The 19,574-nt window shown below is 36.1% G+C and overlaps 1 protein-coding gene across 1 annotated transcript in view; it reads right to left on the reverse strand.

Moving 5' to 3' along the window:
- The window catches only part of col18a1b (collagen type XVIII alpha 1 chain b), a 315,691-nt gene extending 296,997 nt beyond the window's left edge, over nt 1-18,694 (reverse strand). The window contains exons 1-2 of the mRNA XM_039756370.1: nt 18,506-18,694; nt 18,335-18,411 (exon numbers count right to left, since the gene is read on the reverse strand). Of these exons, the coding sequence (XP_039612304.1) occupies nt 18,335-18,411; nt 18,506-18,516 (88 nt within the window). The 5' untranslated portion in view covers nt 18,517-18,694. The remainder of the gene's footprint in view (nt 1-18,334; nt 18,412-18,505) is intronic.
- Between the last annotated feature and the right edge of the window lie 880 nt (nt 18,695-19,574).

Genomic DNA, 19,574 nt, shown 5'->3' on the forward strand with positions numbered 1-19,574 from the left:
AATTAGAAAAAACACATTACAAATTAAACATCATGAAATACAAACATGGAATTATTCACAAAAATATCTAATAAATTAATTGTAAATATTTTTGCAGTATTTCATACACTCAAGTGATGGTCATGCAAATAAAGAAATGTAAGTAATAAAAATAAAGATATTGTAAGCTGAGCTACAGGTACTTGGCAAAGGAGGAGAGAAAAAAAAAATAACTCTAGCTGATGCAGATCTCAGGAAAAATAATCCTCACGTTTCTTGCAAGGGCGATACATTCCAAGATCCCGCATCTGCATTTTTAAAGGTACAACAATGCAGGATATTTAAAAAGAGTTTATAAATCTAGGCAGAGGACAGAGGCAAAACTGAATGCCATAATGAAAAATACCCTCTATGCCCATTTAGCCACAGGCTCAGTCCACCACAATATGCTAAGAAGAGCATTTGGGGGATCTTTACTACCCACTGCTATCAGGCAATTCAGTGGTTCCTCCTGACATACCCTTGTCACACACACGTGCGCATGAGTGACAGCTAGAGGAACCAATCAAAGGTAATTCCACACCAGTCCAGAGGGCGGCAGGGTACACTAATCTTTCCTCGGATATTCCTGCAGATAAAATACAGGAAATTCTGCCCGAGTCCAGCCCTGAAGATGTCACTTTCCAGTTCCAGCCCCCATATGAAGTCACTTCCACCGACCTACTATAAAACCATGAAAACCTCCACATGTATTCTGTTCTGTTTTGGACCAAACTTGTTCAAAACTTTGCTTGTATTTGCTCTTTTCCAGGGATTAAGTATATGGGTGGCTGCCCAAAACCTTTTTCTGTATGTCAAGGCTGATTATTTACATACCCTTTAAGTTCATTTTGAAATTTCTGCACAATATACATTTATTTATTTATTTATTTATTTATTTATTTATTGACTGATTGACTGGCTGTATTATTTGTCCTGTGAGTCTGTATCCTTGTTTTTTTGTTTCAGCTGTTGTATGCATTGTAATTTTCCCATTGGATTAATAAATGTTATCTAATCTAATGTAATTGAATATTCTTAAATATCACTAAACACAAAGCTCCTAACTGATGTACAGTATGGCCTCTACAAGGGAAAAAAACAAAATAAGCAACCTCTCTTTACTAAAGTTATCAACTGAAAACCATTCCAAACTTGTAAATACAGTAAATCTCTGTTGTCAAGTCAGATTTTAGCAATCAAGTACCATTCTTTTGAAAACCCACTGTCACCACAATTTCGCCATTTATATCCTCATCAGTTTTTGCTTAATGAAATACCAACCAAAGCACATGATGGAAGTTAAGAAAAATGTTGTTAGTTTTCCCTAAGGAAGACAGCTAGACCACAACAAAACAAAACCAACAGAAAAACATTTAAATATTTGGTCGGACATAGTGCCAACCTAAACCACAGTGCAGGTTAAAAAAACACTCACTGTAAAGCTGTCTGTGTTTTTAGACTTTTTTTTTTTAGATATCTTTTTGAGAAAAAAAAAACAACAAAAAAATAGTGGTATTGATGTTAAACACAAGGGGAGAGTATATGAAACACCCAAGAAAAAGTATGTCAGAATATCATTTAGGTTGTCTTTTTGGCTAAACTACCACACACTGTGTAATTGTCTTTAATAATTTTTACCGCTGTGACATAATTGCACTTCATGTATTGTCTAATAGATTTACTGTAAAAGAGAAAACAGACAGGTGGATTGCTTTAATAATCTAATGATTGATTTAAAACAATATTCAAAAGACTCAACTTCATAGTTTTCTAGCTGTCTAAATGTTGCTTTCTTTCTCAATTTAATCCATATTATTCAGTACATTTGGCCCTAAACTATGACAGATGCAAACTGGTAGCCATTATTAATTGATGATATTGATGACATTGATGATAGGTGAGCACAATGATGTTCCACAACTACAGAAAAAGCAAATATTAAAATTAAATGGATGAGGATCTTTAATCTATGTAAACACACAAGACCTCCATAGTTAGGTGGAACTGAGATACACGTTAATGTGCACCATATCAGGTAATTTATTGCTGATTTAAACATGATGAAGATACCATTTCTTATTTCAACACCTTACTTATAACCCAGGATAAGGGTAGCACAGTGGTCTTCTAAATCAAGGGATGACCATGCTAGTTTGACATAACCCAATTTATATTATTTACATTGTGTAGTAAAACCAGACAGGGCACTGTTATTTGCCATAAGTCTGTGTGAAAAAAACTCAAAAGCCTGCTTGTGAGATATGACAGTTGGCAATGACTTCTCCCATTATCACAAGTTCACCAGACTTTCTTTCTGTTTGAGTAGTTGCGAAAGGTCAACAGGTTATCATCCCATTTTGGAGCAACTATGCAGTCTTTACCTTCTGTGGTCTACTAAGACATAAAACCCCTGAATTAACCTTTAACCACTCTTAGGTCTGTTTATGGAATGTAAAGAAAAATGGTAGATTACCAGATCTGACAGATTTGCTGAAGCAAATGAGTGTTCATTCCACCAGTGCCTAATCTCATCAACTGTTTTGTCTCCAGTCATTTAGACAGTTTAAGAATGAGACACAGAAAGCTAAGATCACAAACAAAGTATATTTCATTGTTGCAAACTAAAGTTGAAATACTGCATTTTTCATTTGTTAACACAATTAGTACAATATCACAAAACACAGTCAGGTTATAAATTTAATAATCTAATGTCTAAAAATATAAAACTTCCACAGGAAAAACACAAAACATTTTTTCTTAAATTGATTACAAAGCAATAAGACCTTTGTCAATGCCACCGTAGTACCCTACAACTTAGATGGATGGATGGATAGAAATGTATTTGTCCCCAGGGGCAAATCTGCCTTTTTACAGGAGCTCTTAAATAAATAAATGCATACATATATATACACACATACACAATGGTCTGAACAAACACCACAATTACTAAAAAGAAAGAAAGTTTAGTGAGGTATTCATTATACAGATGTATTGCTGTTGGTTGAAAGGAGCTCCAGTAGCATTTCTCGACACACTTCTGCTGAATAAATCATTGGCTGAAAATGCTTAGTGTTAATGTGTTAGAAAGATGGTGTGCAGCATTGTTGATAATGGGATTCAGTCAGTCATTATCCAACCCGTTATATCCTAACACAGGGTCACGGGGGTCTTCTGGAGCCAATCCCAGCCAACACAGGGAGCAAGGCAGGAACAAATCCCCAGGCAGGGCGGCAGCCCACCACAGGGCACACAAACACCCACACTTGGGACAATTTAGGATCACCAACCTGCATGTCTTTAGACTGTGGGAGGAAACCAGAGCACCCAGAGGAAACCCACACAGACACGGGGAGAACATGCAAACTCCACGTAGAGAGGACCCAGGAAGCGAACCCGAGTCCCCTTACTGCAAGGCAGCAGCACTACCACTGCGCCACTGTGCCACCTTAATGGGACTAAGTTTTGATTTAATTCGCTATTTTGCTATTACCTCTGCCCCTTTAATTTGCTTGTTGATTCTGTGGGCCGCTTTTGAAGTGATGTTACCAGCCCAGCACAGCACAGCACAGCATAGAAAACTGCACTGACAATCACAGAGTTATAGAAGATGTGAAGGATGCCACTTCGCACATTAAAGGAATGCAGTCTCCTAACGAAACAGAGCATGCTCTGCCCTTTCTTATAGAGTTTCTCTTTATTATAAGACCAGTCCAACCTGACATTATAGTGGACCACTTCTAGATCCACTCCCTAAGCAGTAACCAGACACAGAGGCTCTTTGGTGTGACAAATGTCAATAACCAGTTATTTGGTTTTGCTGATGTTAAGTTGAAGTCAATTCTGTTTGCACCAAGAAACAAAGTTCTACAAGTGCCAATTCATCAGAGAATTTCTGCAAGTGTCATTACCTATTGTTACCGTATATTTATAGTCTGAGGTGTACAGAGTGAAGAGAAAGTCCAGTAGTCTGTCCGGCAGACAGTCCACTATCAAAGATACCACAGGCCCATTTACCTACGTATCTCTGAGTTTACCCCTTAACAGAAATGGCTCTTTGGTACTGAAAGTACCAGAGAAATCAAAAAACATAATTCTCACAGTGCTGCCAGCCTTGCCCAGGTACGCATAAGCCTTCTTTGTTTGTATTAATAATAAATAAGGTAGAACATCCATGTTAAGCTGTTTTTTCTAATAAAAATACCTGTAGAAGAAGAGCTCCATATAATTGTGGTAAACAAGCATTCTTACTAACATGACAGCTGACCTTTAACCATTCTCTTCACATAACTAATATTCACTCATCATCCATTTACTGAACCCACTTGTTCTATTCCAGCAACGCAGGACATTCTGGTATTTTCATGAGAGAACTACTTAACAGATTTAGATCAGGTTTGTTTCTATAATTTGCATGAACATTTTGGTTGATTTTGTGGCATCGCTTATCGCGATTTGTATCTTGGTCGCTTGCGGTAGCGATTTATTTGTGCAAATCCGAGAGACACGCAGTGGGCTGAGGGGAGTGGGGCAGGGCTCTCCTCACTCACGCACCAGCCTTGGGGTGTACCTTACCTTAGGTAGCGAATGAGAGAACTACTTCATGGATTTAGATTGGGTTTTTTTTCTATAATTTTCTTGAACATTCCGGTTGATTTTGCGAATTCTCTCATCGCGCTAACAATCATAGTTCACTTGCAGGAGCGATATATTCGTACTAATCCGAGACAGAAGCTGCGGGCTGAGGAGAGGGGGTTAGAGTGGTATCAGGAGTGGGGAGCTGGGCAGGGCACTAATACACAGATGGAGCCGTGGGGCATGGCTAGTACTGAAAAAAAATGAGGTTAAAGTCTATTGTTCAATAGCGAATGAACATCTTAGATCAAACTTGTGACTATTAAATAATTACGAAGGAGAATTACTTTGACTTGTAAATGTACTGTACCCATGACAAACTCTAAACAACCACACAATCTTTGGCTATTTTTTCCTTTCCATTTAATACAAAAGTTCACAGGCTTGATGGTAGGCATAGATAGACAGATAGATATAGATATAGATATAGATAGATAGATATAGGATACTTTATTAATCCCCAGTAGATTCCGGATTTCTGCAAAAACAATTTAAAATGTGCATTTAGGCACTTTATTTAAACACAATGAGACCTAGTGGCTAAGGCCCGGGACTTTAAAACACTAGGTCTATCCTCACGTGTAACCATGTGTGAATAATCAGTTATAGGTCTGTACTTGTAAAGCACCAGGAGAAGGTTTTCTCTGTACAAAATGAGATATATAAAAAAAATGTTATTTCTCATTTTATTGCTGTTTTTTATAGATTTATTGTTATGAAGGCATCACTCCACTTTCATAATATAAGATCTGTACAGGAAGCAGTTTTAATTTTGCTTGTTTAGCTATGACATGAAGCATCAATCAAGCTTATATGGTATCCAATTAATATTACGGTACATTCTGTAGATATGTCCTACATTAAACAGGAACTTTTTTCATTGTAAAATAGGTGCTGACTTGCCACAGACATACATTACGCCATATATTAAAAAAGCATCTCCGTTCTGCTTTATGTTCTCAATTCTGGAAAAGAAAAACATTTCAAGTAAAGGATCCTGACAAATCAAGCTGAAGCCCCCATTCTGCTATATTAGTTATGCTGCATTAGTTTTAAAGAAACTGTGCCAAACAAGTCAAGGCACTCACTTTTGTTAGAGTACTCTTCCTGCAAGGAATCGCACATGTCAGATCAAGTTTAAAACTTTATACCCTGAAAGAAGGAGTTATTCTTGTTTGTATTTTTATGAATAATGTGCAGACACTATCCAAACCACACCTGCCTCTATCAGACAAAACCATAGCCTGCAGTCAGGGAATTTCATGCAGTGACTCAGTTTATGATAAGCCTAAGTCTGCAAATTGCTCTTAAACACCCAAGTGCTACCCTTAGCCATGAATCACCTAAAATTTAATTTTAGTTTAAATTTAGGAAAATGTTATAGTGTTACTAGTATGTACTGTATCTTCCATTATCTGTCTTTTCAGTACAAAGAAGTCATTCTTATGTCTAGCTCTTGAAAAACAAAAATCATCCAGTGGAGGAGGCAAAGAATTGAGCTGTCTGAAAATGGTGATGGGTATAGGAGACCAAGAAAGAAATACTTGATCAAAGCTCCCCAAAAGGTAACAAGTAATGGAAAACTGAATTACAGAAGAAGTGTTATTGAAGCTAATTTTGTCAAGTTTATAAGTCTATAAAATGTCACAAAATTGCAAACTACTTACCTTCCAACTCTCTTATTGGTTCTCGGTATTAGAAACATTCAAAAACAAAATCTTATGGCATCAATAAGTCCCTAAGTAAATTGAGAGAGTTTGGTTCTTTAGAGGCAATATCATCAGTCAAATCATGGAGCTAGGACATCAGCTTTGTGGTACAGCAAGGTGCAGAGAGTAAAATGAAGGGGAAGTGAAGCACACCACTCTTACGTGAAGAAGTGCTCAGTATAAATAGAACCACAATATAACATTCCAGTGTCTCGTTGACTCAATGTTCATAAGCCCTATTTGCAGGTTTAAAGTAAGCAGTTTAAAAACTCTTAAAAACAATTGCTTTAAGAAAATAGTTTCTTTTTAACTGACCCATTTTTGGACTAAATGTGAATGAATCAGACTGCAAAACACAAAGATGGCATTGCATTTCATATCACTGACTCACTGTGTGACCCCACCACATAGAAATATGAAACTACTGTAGATACGTCCTGTAAAGGTAAAAATCTTTTGATTATCCACAGGAATAAAAAAAAAAATCCATTTACTGTACACATTCTTAAATCCAATTTAGATTTCTAAGGTGACCTGGCGACAGCAAAATGAAGTAAAAAGCAGTAATGAAACTTACCTGCATGTGGACAAAGGAAAAAAATACAAACTCTATAAAGACTGTGCCTTGACCTTCATTTGAATGCAGAACTCTACTGCTATAAGGCAGCAGGGCTAACTTCTGAATCACTATGGAAATATGCATATAAATCAAAGATTTATTGTATTGTTGTTAATAGTTATCTGCTCCAGTGAATGTTTCCTACAACTAAATGCAGCGTAATTATAAGCAACCTTGCTATTAAAAATCTGTTCTCTCATTTTAGATAACCAAACATAGGGACATCATGGTCCCCAACTAGTTATAATTTCTATTTGTCATACCCTACAGGTATATTCACTGTATTGCTGATATGTGCACCTTCAACTTTATTTGACTAAATTTTGTTACATTTTATGCAAACTTCACATTTTAGTCATCTTGAACTAACAAGTAGATGAATTGCAAGCATTTAGTGCTAGTGTTTAACATGACTTCTATTAATAATGAAGCCCTGCATATGGCTGTATACAATAAAAGTTGTAAGAAATGAGCTTGCTGTTCAGGGTAAAACAAAAACTAAGGAAAACATTCAAACACATATAAAAGATTACCACAAAAGGTCCACTAGAACCTCAGTAATCTCCCACACATAGTATCTATTATGTGGGTAAGTTCACACAATATTTGTTATATTCGATGTACTGTATGAGAAATGTCTCCTTAGGAATTCTAGGACACCCACAGCCAGGCTGTCAACCTCATTCTGCTTCCTGGCAATAGAGGAAAACAGGAATACCTGTTCAAAAAGTTGCATGTGTAATCTGTAACTATGGCAGCATCTCAAGAAATATTTTAGTGAGAAGTTAGACTGTAGGTATGTACCGTATGCATGTTCTTGTATCTCACTTCATTATTTCTCCACCATGCATGGATTTTCTGTTCATCTTTCATGCAGTACACAAGTATTTAAGTAATGCAGCAGCATTCTTATAAAATGAACAATTAGGAAATCCACACCATATATCCTACTGATCATATCCTAATCATATATATTTTTAGAATTCTGTTATATTTTTAAAATAAATTCTTATGTTGATACAGTATAGTGGAATAATGCAGATGGTATCTTCCACAGCAGTTTTTGTAGTATATATACAGCGTGGTATCAGCTACTTTTCAATCTACTGTAATACTCGATGTACACATTATAATTTAAAGTTGTTCTTTATCAGTTTACATCCCACCTGCCATTTCAGATCTGTAATGTTTCCTAGTACGAGCAAGTAGTAACTTTTAAAACATAACTTACTGCAATGTTCAAAAATATACAAAAAACTTGATTTTTCTAAGAACTGATTTTATTGTTGGCACAGCATGATTGTAATTGACTGAATCATTAACAAATATTTCAATTCCCAAATAGTTAATTTCTGCAAATGTATTAGACATACTTATGTATTTCACAAATTATATATGTATTTTACCAATTCAGTTTTAGTTATTAGTAAACTTTATTGGATGTGACATAAATGCTTTATAACATCTAAGGACTTCTTGTCTGAAGGGGATTTTTCATTTACCTTATCTAAAACACTGCCAATTCCAAACTGACAGTGTCAAAAGCCAAATTCAAAGTGATGAATATGAGAATGCATCCCTCTCAGTACAAAACTGTAAAAAGCAGAAGGTTTTACAAGTCCAGACCTGTGCCAGCATTCAGGATGTGCCAGAGACGGACATGGACTGACTCCTCACTCCAGGGAAATTCCTGAACTTTCAGTAATGAACAAAACAAAAGATGTAATGAACTAATAAGAGAAAAAAAGAACAAGCATAACTTATGTATGTCATATTTTGAGAAGTGAAATGACTGTGTACTCCCACAAAAAAAGAAAAAGAAAAAGTTTTGTCAGAAGGTGTCTATTTAGAATATTACCAAACTGCATGAAGACACCAATCTCCATCATCATGGGGCTGGCTATCATAACAGTAATCTCTTATTTTATTAGCCTTAAACTGGACACAATTATCCATGATCTATGTCACTTCACAAAATAAATAAACGAGTAATAAGTATCCATCTGTTAATTCCATTATGCCCACCCTTTTTCAAACAAACTTACTGTGCAAATTTTTTGTAGCAGGAAAATATTTAGCATTATATTTATTTGATACTTTATTTTTAAATGTGTACACATTCCTAATACAACACTTTTCTCCTCTCAAAAATGATTTAGTTGAATACACTAAGAGGAAAACAAAGAAATAATAAATTAACTTAACAGAATATATAAAACTTCCCAGCTTCTCTGCAAATGAGAAACCTGGGATTATATTGTCACTTACTCGCCTGCTATGAGTGTTAATTCCTATCCGGATTACCATGTGGTCACATTTACGACTGCCACTATACTTTGACAACAGCTGTCAAATCACACTTGTGGTACCATTTACCAAGAATGACAGATTTGTGTTTTAAACTGGCATGAAAGCCTAGAAAGCCAGCATTTCTCTACATAATAAAATGTCTAAGAAAGTATTTATGGGACAATTCAGGAGTAATTAAATTATTTTTTTTCCAATCAGCTTTAAAATAATTATCCTGTCATTACCATTTCCTACAAGTGTTATGCATGGAAAGCTTCCATAATTAGGTACAATAATGAATACTACTGGTAGTAAGAAAATCAACCCCAAATACACAGATAATTGATTATAAAGCAATGTAAAACACCTTGGTTTCTCCTACATGTCATTAGCAGGTAAGTTATATTTGAGTCTGCTTTGCATAAATTTGAAAGAAGTTCCAGCCACATAAGGATTCTACTAACAGTGCTGCCAATAGCAGGACTAACCCATAAATTGTGCAATGGAAATAAAATGGAGTGGAGATCAGTTTCTGGCTCAGTTTTATTACAGAACAACATAAGCTGGTAAGTTTACAGTTAAGCAGGAAAAAAACAAAAAAGTTTTAAGAGTCAACACATATCAAACTAAGCATAGAACACTGCCTTATAATCCATTACAAAACAGCTTACCAAGCATCTTTGGTTAAGAGATAACACCCAGTTTAAAATTATTGTTCACTGAAAAATTGATTTATGTAAGTTAATAACATAAAGCAAATATTGACACAGATGAAATTTGTTTGATTATGCAGTGGTTCCATGAAGTTGGACTCCTGGTGCAATTCACAGAGAACCCAGAAATAATGCACAGATGTGGAGTTCATCCAACTTCTAAAGGTGGGAGTGGGGAGCTAATAAGGCAGGGGATCCACTGTCTCATTGGACAGATGGAAACTGGCAATGTAAGTGATAATTTCATTCTCTTCTGAGTTGAAAGAAGAGAAAAAATACGTAATTTCTGGTTATCACAGAGAGTATGAATAATATATAATAAAACCAAGCTTGTAGAGGCTAACAAATATTTCCACCATGTTCAGCATGAACAGCCCACACCTTGAGAATTAAATACACTGCTTAATTTAACATGTATAAAAAATAAATAACTTTAGAGAATATAATATAAGAGGAAACTTTTTCAGCGAGACCTAAAACATGCTTTTCGCCATATCGGTTTATAACTTCATAGTCCACATTGATGAAACTTACACTTGCCACCAGAACACAGAAATGTCTACAAGTGGAACTTGCCCTTTGCCCCATCTTTTAATGCTGATATTGGGCATATGATTACATTTACTTTTGCCACAACTGAAGCACGTTCTTGATTCAAAATGCAATACAGTTGGTGCAGCAGCTAAGCCAAATGCAATACTTTATTTTTCTTTTAGTTATAACACGAGATCTGTGGACATGTATTACATTTTAAACTGGCACAAAAATTGTGTATTGCAGTAAAAAGCAATTATTATTTGGTTTATATGTTTTTAATTATGACATGATAAATCTGTGCCAAAATGAAATGCACCCCATGTATATGTGTAACATTTAAATGTGGTTAATATATTTTGGCACAAATAATCTTTCACAGAATTACAGCAGTCTCATTAGTTTCCATTAGGGATTACTTTTCGTTTTGATGATTATTACTTATAACAGTATGCAAGAATGTTTATTAGTCTTTAATATTTTCGGTCCCTTTCTTTGTATATTGCAAATTTCCTAATACATAAAACTGAATTTGTGTTTGTCCAGTATACAAATCCATGCCATTGACTCTCTCTTTGCCAAATTTTGCCCAGACTCCCCAATTATATAGGGAAAGATCATACGCTATGTACTGTTCCAAGGTTTTTCTCTTGGAGAACTTCATTTACAGACTTCACCTGTGCTTTGTAAATGCCCCTGGAAAGAATGTTTTGGACCTAGCACTGTTATGCAAAGTTTCTGTCCATGGTCGGTATGGTTTGGGTCCAAAACTATTACCCTTCAAAAAATATTTAGTGACAGCACCTACACTTAATTTCACCCTGGACAGCACCTGCAATACCTGCTAGTAAACTTTCAGGGTGAGCAACTTGAAGAAATCCTACTGTACATAGTTATAGCCAGGTACATCAAAGTAACACACTAATTATTCTAAACTAGGCTGCACAGTTTAATCAACTGTCTAATCAGCTAAAAATTGCAAAATGTGGCAAAGATTCAGGGATAAACTGTGAGCTGGTGAATCATTGATAAGACAATGTTGGTAATTTGACAATTTTATATAGAATGTTTAATAATGAGCATTTTCAAACCAAAAGCATCACACGATACATGAAAGTATATTATCCCAGAAATAGAGAGCAAACTCAAATGACTAGAAAACAAGGCAAAGATTAAAACCAGATGATTTTTAAATGTCATAGATCAAGAATAAGGATGCCATTGCAGAAATAGAAGCAGATAGAAAAAGAAAATTAAAGTTTCTGAGAGCAAACAAATTGTTTGACAAAGAACAGCACTGAGGTTCTGCAATCATCCATTCATCCAGTTGCCAAGCAGTTTAACCAAATTCAGCATTGGAGTTGACTGCAACCCATGCAGGGAGTATCTGTGCTATTGTAGGAACCAAACCAGGACAGATATGCTACTTCAACAAAGGGTACGTACACTCACACTCATTACCACTAGTAAATGACCCTATGCCAAACAATTCAGAATTATTTATGGGCAAAAAACAGAGTACTGTACAGTCCATAGAAAAATGTATGCAGTCAAAATGAGAACAGGAAAATTCTACATTGACAGATATATTCTGGGATAGTTGGACTCTAAAATGCTCTAAAATTGAATATTTGAATAATAGGAGAAAATAGGCATAGATGAAGGAATCATTACAAAATACAGCATATATTACTTACTACTACCAATATTACTATACTACAACATACATTCTTCCTAAAACCTAATTATTTCACTTATGGGTTTGGAGGTCAAAGCCTAGCTCAGCAGCAGAAAAGATTCAGAACAAGACACTAATTCATACAGATGCATACTGGTCAAGGCTGCTAATTCATCTACTACATACTTCTTTAGGGATGTGGAAAGAAAACTGGAGTAACCAGAAGAAAACCCATGTATGTACAGGAAGAACTTCAGACAGACAGTTACCAGATTTAAACTTGGGATACTGGATCTAAAAGATAGTAGTGTGACTGTGTCATCCCTGATGTATATCAAATGTCTACTAAATGAAGATACACAAATGCGTTTATTCATTACAGGGATAATAACTAAAGAAAACAATTTGATTATTGGCTTTTTATGTAGTAGTCACGGATCAAGAAATATATCGTTACAGCTTGCAACTTATTACAAGGATAAAAGCATAGGATATTATATGTTAGCTGCCTAATTACCGAAATAAAGGCACACTAATTAAAGCCAACAGCAGGAGACTTTCAACCTAAAAACAGGTACTGCGGGACTCCAACAGTAGACACAAACTTTGTACTATACTCTTTAAAAATGAAAGTTCTGTAAAAATAAAAGTTCTGTAACAACACTTTATTGGATTGGGTGGTTCCTCCTAGAACCATTGCTTGACAACAATCCATTTCATTCTTGGAAGGGTTCTGTGTAAATGAATCTGGTTCTTTGGCATTTGAAATGGTTCCTGATATGTGGAAAAAACAGAAATCTTTAATATATAGTAGACAAGCTAGCACAATACAATAGATAAAGAAAACCTGAACTGAGCCTGTGTAATTGTATGCACTAAGAGTCCTTAAGAATCACGAACCCATTATTATTTCACAATCTGTTATCATCAATTCATGATTACTAATGGAACCTATTAAATAAGTTAGGGATTTTTCCAGAATCTTCATATGGATGGTTTTATCTCAATGTTCTAAAGAACCACTTTGGTATTTTTTTTTTTTTTTAAAGAGTGCAGAAAGCAACAGCTTAGCAATCAACCGATCATGTGGTCAATAAATAGACAGTAGGAAAGTTCCACCTGAAAGTAGGGAAAGTTGGTGAGGACATGAATAGCAGAGAGAGTAAACACAATGTTTTTCCATAAAATGTGACTGGTGCTCAAATTACTGTGGTTAAGTACAAACAAACTGACACTGTCCAGTGGAAGTTACAGAAATACCTCTGTCTGTGGTCTGGCGCCCTGCCCGGGGTTTGTTTCCTGCCTTGCGCCCTGTGTTGGTTGGGATTGGCTCCAACAGACCCCTGTGACCCTGTAGTTAGGATATACTGGGTTGGATAATGGATGGATGGATGTACCTAAGACAATGCTAGCTGCACCCACGAGACAATGCTGATAATTGTCAAAGACTCTGCTAAGATAGGCATTATGCTTTTCTATTTCTTACAGTTCATAGGTCATACTAAAAGCAGGCTAAATGTATCTTTGCATTATTTCCATATTTTGCCTTAATATGTCTGTTATGGGTCGTTGGGGTAGGAATTTTCAATTTAAAATTATCAGTTGGATTCCAGTTTCTAACTAAACTCATTCTAAGCGACTGGATGCAAATTCTTGGATACAGATATGTTACATGAAAAATATATAAAACTGGAATAGTTATTGTAAACTTTACTAAAAAGAAAATCTGCAGATTAAGGTAAGAAGAATTAGTAAGAAGATTCTGTAGAGTGAAGCAAGATATTTAAATTTTATTTATATGCTGAAGCTAATTGTTACAAGAAAAATCTAATGTTGATCATGACAAATTCAACTTACCAAGAAAAAAATTATGACAGAAGTATTTTTGTCTTTAAAATCTCTTTGATATACTGAAAGTTTGTTATTGCCTTGGGCTGAAAAAAATTAAAAGCTCAAAGCAGATTGTTTGTATAATTGCAGTCATTGTCTGTATAAAGTTTGTACATTCTTAACTCTGTGTCTATACAGGTTTTCTCCAGGACCCCTGGTATCCTCTTTGTTAGGCTGACAGGTCTCTCTGAATTAGTATGGTGTGAGCAAAGGTGGTTAGGTAAGTGAGTGTGCCCTTAAACAGACAAATCATATATTTGGTGGTGTGCTTTCATTGCTTTGCAGGAGTATCAAGATATGATCATACAACTTTTATTTTAGAATGAACTAGTGTTCGCTTCACTCGCCAAAACCCCAGGGGTCTATCAGCCATTTCACATCTCTACCACTCGTGAATATGGATTTCACTTTCACCAAATAACAAATCTTTCAGTTCTCCCGGATATGCCTCTTCATTGTGAAGAAACAGTACTTTTCCCTGATGGCAGCACGAATTAGATGATCTACAAGTCTCCGACTTAAAGTTTAAAGTCAAACAATATATTCAACCTCTTTTTGCTGTTCTTTTATTTCACCGAGTAATCCTTTCCATTTGTTTTCACTAATGCAATCTTTACTATCATTTTTTTGAGACTTTAGAATTTTAGTACTTTTATTATCTCCAACCTGCTCTGCATGTGTATCGTACCAACGTTTTTGAATTCTTTACGCCGTTCTACTTTGTCATCTACTCTGTGTCTTTGATTTCCAGCCCCTGGCATGGTTAAATCTCTTGGCACAAAGTCTCATCTCGCGGGACGTGAAAGTACTCTCTGAAAAAGTCACATTTTGTTCCAGGATTTTTTAATTATAATAGAGAGACTACATATGATTATACTTATACATAACCTTTATTTGATGGAAAATTTAATTTGATACAAGTACAAGAACGACATAAATTTTTTTTACTTGCATTATCTGATGGGATATCACACTTAATGTGTTTATACAATGACACAAAAGTAATACATCCATGACTGGATGGTTGCAAAAGGCAGGCTTTTTTCCACATGTACAATTTTCCATGCAGATCATCCAATATTGATATCAGACAGCATCCAATGTGTAAGCCACATTAATGAACCTTCCTTGATTTCAAAATGTTTCAATCAGAAATACTGTGACTCAACAACAAAGTGATTTCATAAGTAAAAATATGCTTGGGATACAGACTAATGGAGAGCAATGTATATTGACTATATAATAACATGCATTGATATATCAAAAATAATATGGTTACTGTTTTAATTGATCTACTCTTTCAAACTGATTTCTTCCCTAAATACAATATACACAAGAATATAGTAAAGTACAGAGTAAATGACTGATTCACCATATCAAAATCACAATAGTACTAAAGGCTATATAGTAACTCACAAAGGCTTTTGGGCAACATGTAGCAATAATGAGATTTTTCAATCCCACCCCATAGTGCTTTTATATAGTGAGGGCTTATTTTCATACACTTTCACAGTTCCCTTCTATTGTACTCTTTACAATTTTCCCCTCTGCTCTACATTTTATTTGATGGTATGACAGCCTGCTGCAACATCATACAGTCAGGCAAACGTGTGTGGACAGTTTATATTTCAAATTAAGTCAGTGTTTCATTTTAACAAGCAGATGAACAGTCAGTTGTGAAAAAAGACATCTCTTATGCTGCAAGTGAAGAATCTGCACCATAAGCTCAACCCTGGAAACACTTAAAAATAAAAAAACCAAACATGTTCTAACAAAGTTCCCCTGTGTGCTTGGTAAATTTTCTAAACCTCCAGAAAATAATGAGACTAGCAAAAAAAATAAAGTTGTCAGTAACTAGTTGTGAATGCCCTACAACTATTTAATTCCCTAATTGCTTATAAAAATTGCCTAAGTAACGTATTGTAATAGTCACAATAAATACAAACTTAGAGGATTTCTTTGAATAGTGATATCTTTTACTGTTTACATATTAATTAAACACAGTAACAATGAATCTCAAAAGTTAATAAATGTGCAGATCTCTTAGAAATATAAATAACCACATCACTGGCAAAATGTTTATGTCAAATGTGGTGTGGCTAAACAAAACCGAAATAACCTCATCTGCGGCAAATCTAATTAATATCAGAGACCACAGGATTATGAAAATCACAATACATTGTTAATGAAAGAACATCAACTGTGGATGTAAAAGGATGCCAAGAGGCAACTTTAATTAAAATGTGCACTACAAATAAGCAATAGGTAAAAACATAAGTATCGTCCTGAAACATACCTTATGCTCTCCAATGGCCACAGTCCAGCTCTCACATTTTTCCCCTCACATGTAAGACAATACCTTTAGGACACTGAACAGCACCAACAATGGTTAATTTAATTGGTTAGAGAAAATGTTAATCTTGCATAATCACTGCTCCCACTACTCATACTCCTTTTCTCATAGTATGGACTCAACCTTTGTGCACCTCAAGAAAATCTTCTATATAGGGCCTCATTAAATTAGAAAGTGGAACATGTAAAGTAAATTCATTTTGCTACACTGTGAAAGCAACATTTCCGTTCACAAATGACAGTCTCTTCGAAAACAACAATACCACCTGGTGATCAGTCTTGTCACCTTAATATTTTTGCACCCAAATAAGCTGTGATTTAAAGCTTTGATGGAATATTTTCATTCTCTTTTAAACAGCATCATTTTACTTTAAGCAGTCAGTCAAATGTGCAGTATGCATCCAAATAAGAACATACTGTAGAAATTTTCACAAACAACAGAGGATCATTCAGGTCATGAAACTTGATTGGTTTGCCAATAGCTATGTTTTTCTCATTAGCTCATTCAAATACTTTGTTAAATCTGTAAAGATTTCTGCTCCAACTTCACAGCTTGATAGTTTTTCAAAGCTTCTCACGACCCTTTGTAAGGGGAAGTGTTTTAACGTGACCTGCTCAAAAGTCAGGGTGGAGCCCGCAGAGATGCATCAGAGCATCAGACAAGAAAGACCTGGAGGGCATGGTTTTAGCATACCCCAACTGAGAAAAAAAAAATATCCCAAGCAATCTAGGTGCAGTCGTGAGATATATCTGTGCACTCTTTTAAGCAGTATGATGTGTACTGAGGAAGGGGGATCACTGGTCACTGAAGTTTCAACAGTTGGCTATATCATCTGATGTACTCACAAATGATCATTTATAAGGAAAATTTACAAAATAAGGTCTCCCAAACTACAAGACTATCATATAAGATTTTGCCTTTTATCATCCACTTCCAGTCTTAAACAGGTACTTCAAATCTACTCAAAAGACTGTATGCCATCCTGAGAAGTGCTTCCTGATTCAAGCACTAATTTGGATAAAAGTGCAAATAAAAGAGTAATACACCCCAGCATGGCCATGAGCCATGGACTCCACTGGTCACCAAACACACTTTAGGCAAAGCTAGTCTTTGCCCTGCTAAAAACCTCCAAACTGGCTCTTATGAAGAATGAACTTTCATAAGTCAGATGCCTTAATTACTGAAGAAGACCCCCAACACCCCCACCCAGCAACATACTGCCATGGCCATTGTATTCCTAATGGGGTCTGAAGTATTTAGTCCTTCATCGACAATTAAGCAAGAAAAGCAGTGCCTAAACCCTGAACTCTTACTCTTTAGACACCTGGGTTTATAATAAATACTGCAAAAATGCGCTTCAGGAAAAAAACTGAAAATATTAACTATGATGTTTAAAAAGACAGCAGGTGAGCCGGCAAGTTGAGCTCACATACTTTCAGAACTGGCGGCACCAAACTTGCGCTATCCTGTAAGTGGCCGGCCACCACAGCTTTTTTTTTTAAGGCGGTTAAATATTTTACTAATTGTAGTCCTGCAATAAAATAGGCAAGTCCATTCCAATGTTATATATTAAAAGCATCCCATCAAACAAAAGCCGATAATCCTAATCCATGAATTCGTGCATTAAATTACTGCAATAGCGTTTACACATTTTCAGAAAATAAAACCAAAAATTATTAACTTTTCCTGTTTCTAAACAGAAATCCATTCAGCCGTGGAGAGTGCAATCATGCAGAACAGCCGGAGCAGCGCACTAGGGATAGCGACACTGAGCTTGGGCACCCAGGACGCATGTGCTACACTGGTGGTCACCATTCCGTCGGCTAGGCGACACAAAAAGGCGCACACCTTCTTTGCTGCACCAACTCCCGATAAAAAGGCCACGAGGAAGCTTACCTCCTTTTTGTGATGCTACAGGAGGTATCGACCAAAGCAGGACGAAGCAGAGCAGGGGCTGCAGCCTTGCGAGACACCTGCGAGACAGGACGCAGAAACGAGGTGAGGCGGTAAGTTTAGAAACTTTTTGTGAGTTTCTTGAGCAAAGTAAAAAAAAAAAAATCAACACACCTCTTGCCCATTGTAACTATATTCCAATCTTCCCAAATGGCGTCATAGATTTTTCCAGATTTAACAGAAGTCCTGTTTCTTCCCAATTGTAATGAGTTCCCGTTGAATGGGGCGCCTCTCCCCGCAGCCGGTGTAAAACAGCTGATGCGACTGGGGCAGACAAGTGCAAAGTTTGCAGAGAAAATGTGGACGGGAGTCTGTCAGGCGGTGCTTCCGCGCTGGGTCCTAATGCTAGCGTAACGAAGCGTAAGAAGAGCTCCGATCGATCGGCACAGGAAGAGTCGTATTGGATTTCAAGAGGAGGTGGGGATATCTAGCACCATGTATTGGATTTCAGGGGAGTGGACATATAGAGGGAATTTTCAACACGACTTTGTTTTGTAATTCTAAAGGAGCAATGTTATTTATAGTGCCTTTTTTAGCAATCATTTGACTGTGTATGTTTTGTTAATGTATGCGTTTGCAATGCCATTTATAATGTTCCCTTTGCATTATGCATTACAGGGACCATTCTGTTTAACTGAAAGTTCAAACAGCTTAACAAAAGTAGTTGCCCATTTGTGCAGTTTATGGAAATAAATAAAACTTGCAGAGATCAGAAAGCGCATCAAACAAGACACTGGAAAAGCAAAGCTGTGATTTGTGTCAAATAATTCGAAAAAAAGCCCAGGTAATCAATCGGCCGGAACGCGAGGCATAAGCAGAGCCAACAGCCTCCCTCAAGGTGCAATGTGACAGAGGACAAGGAAAAGATATCCGATTTGTAAGAGTCAGTTGGAATATTCTTACGCTTGGTCGTTTGACATTTTTATACACTATTTTTTCATTTTGACTTTTTATGGTTTAATACCTGGCACTAACCCAGCTAATATTGAATCTCTGCTTACCTAACCTGAATGTTTTTGGGATATGGGATAAAGTAAAGTACTAAAGAGAAAAACCAACTCAAGACAATGGGAGAATGTGCTATTTCCACAAAGTCATTGACAAAGTCGGACCTCAAGCCCAGGACCCTAAAGCAGTGAGGCAGCAAGGGCTAACATTTCACCTCTGTCCCATGAAGTCCGTA

Source organism: Polypterus senegalus, chromosome 6, assembly GCF_016835505.1.
Source record: "Polypterus senegalus isolate Bchr_013 chromosome 6, ASM1683550v1, whole genome shotgun sequence".
Taxonomy (NCBI): domain Eukaryota; kingdom Metazoa; phylum Chordata; class Cladistia; order Polypteriformes; family Polypteridae; genus Polypterus; species Polypterus senegalus.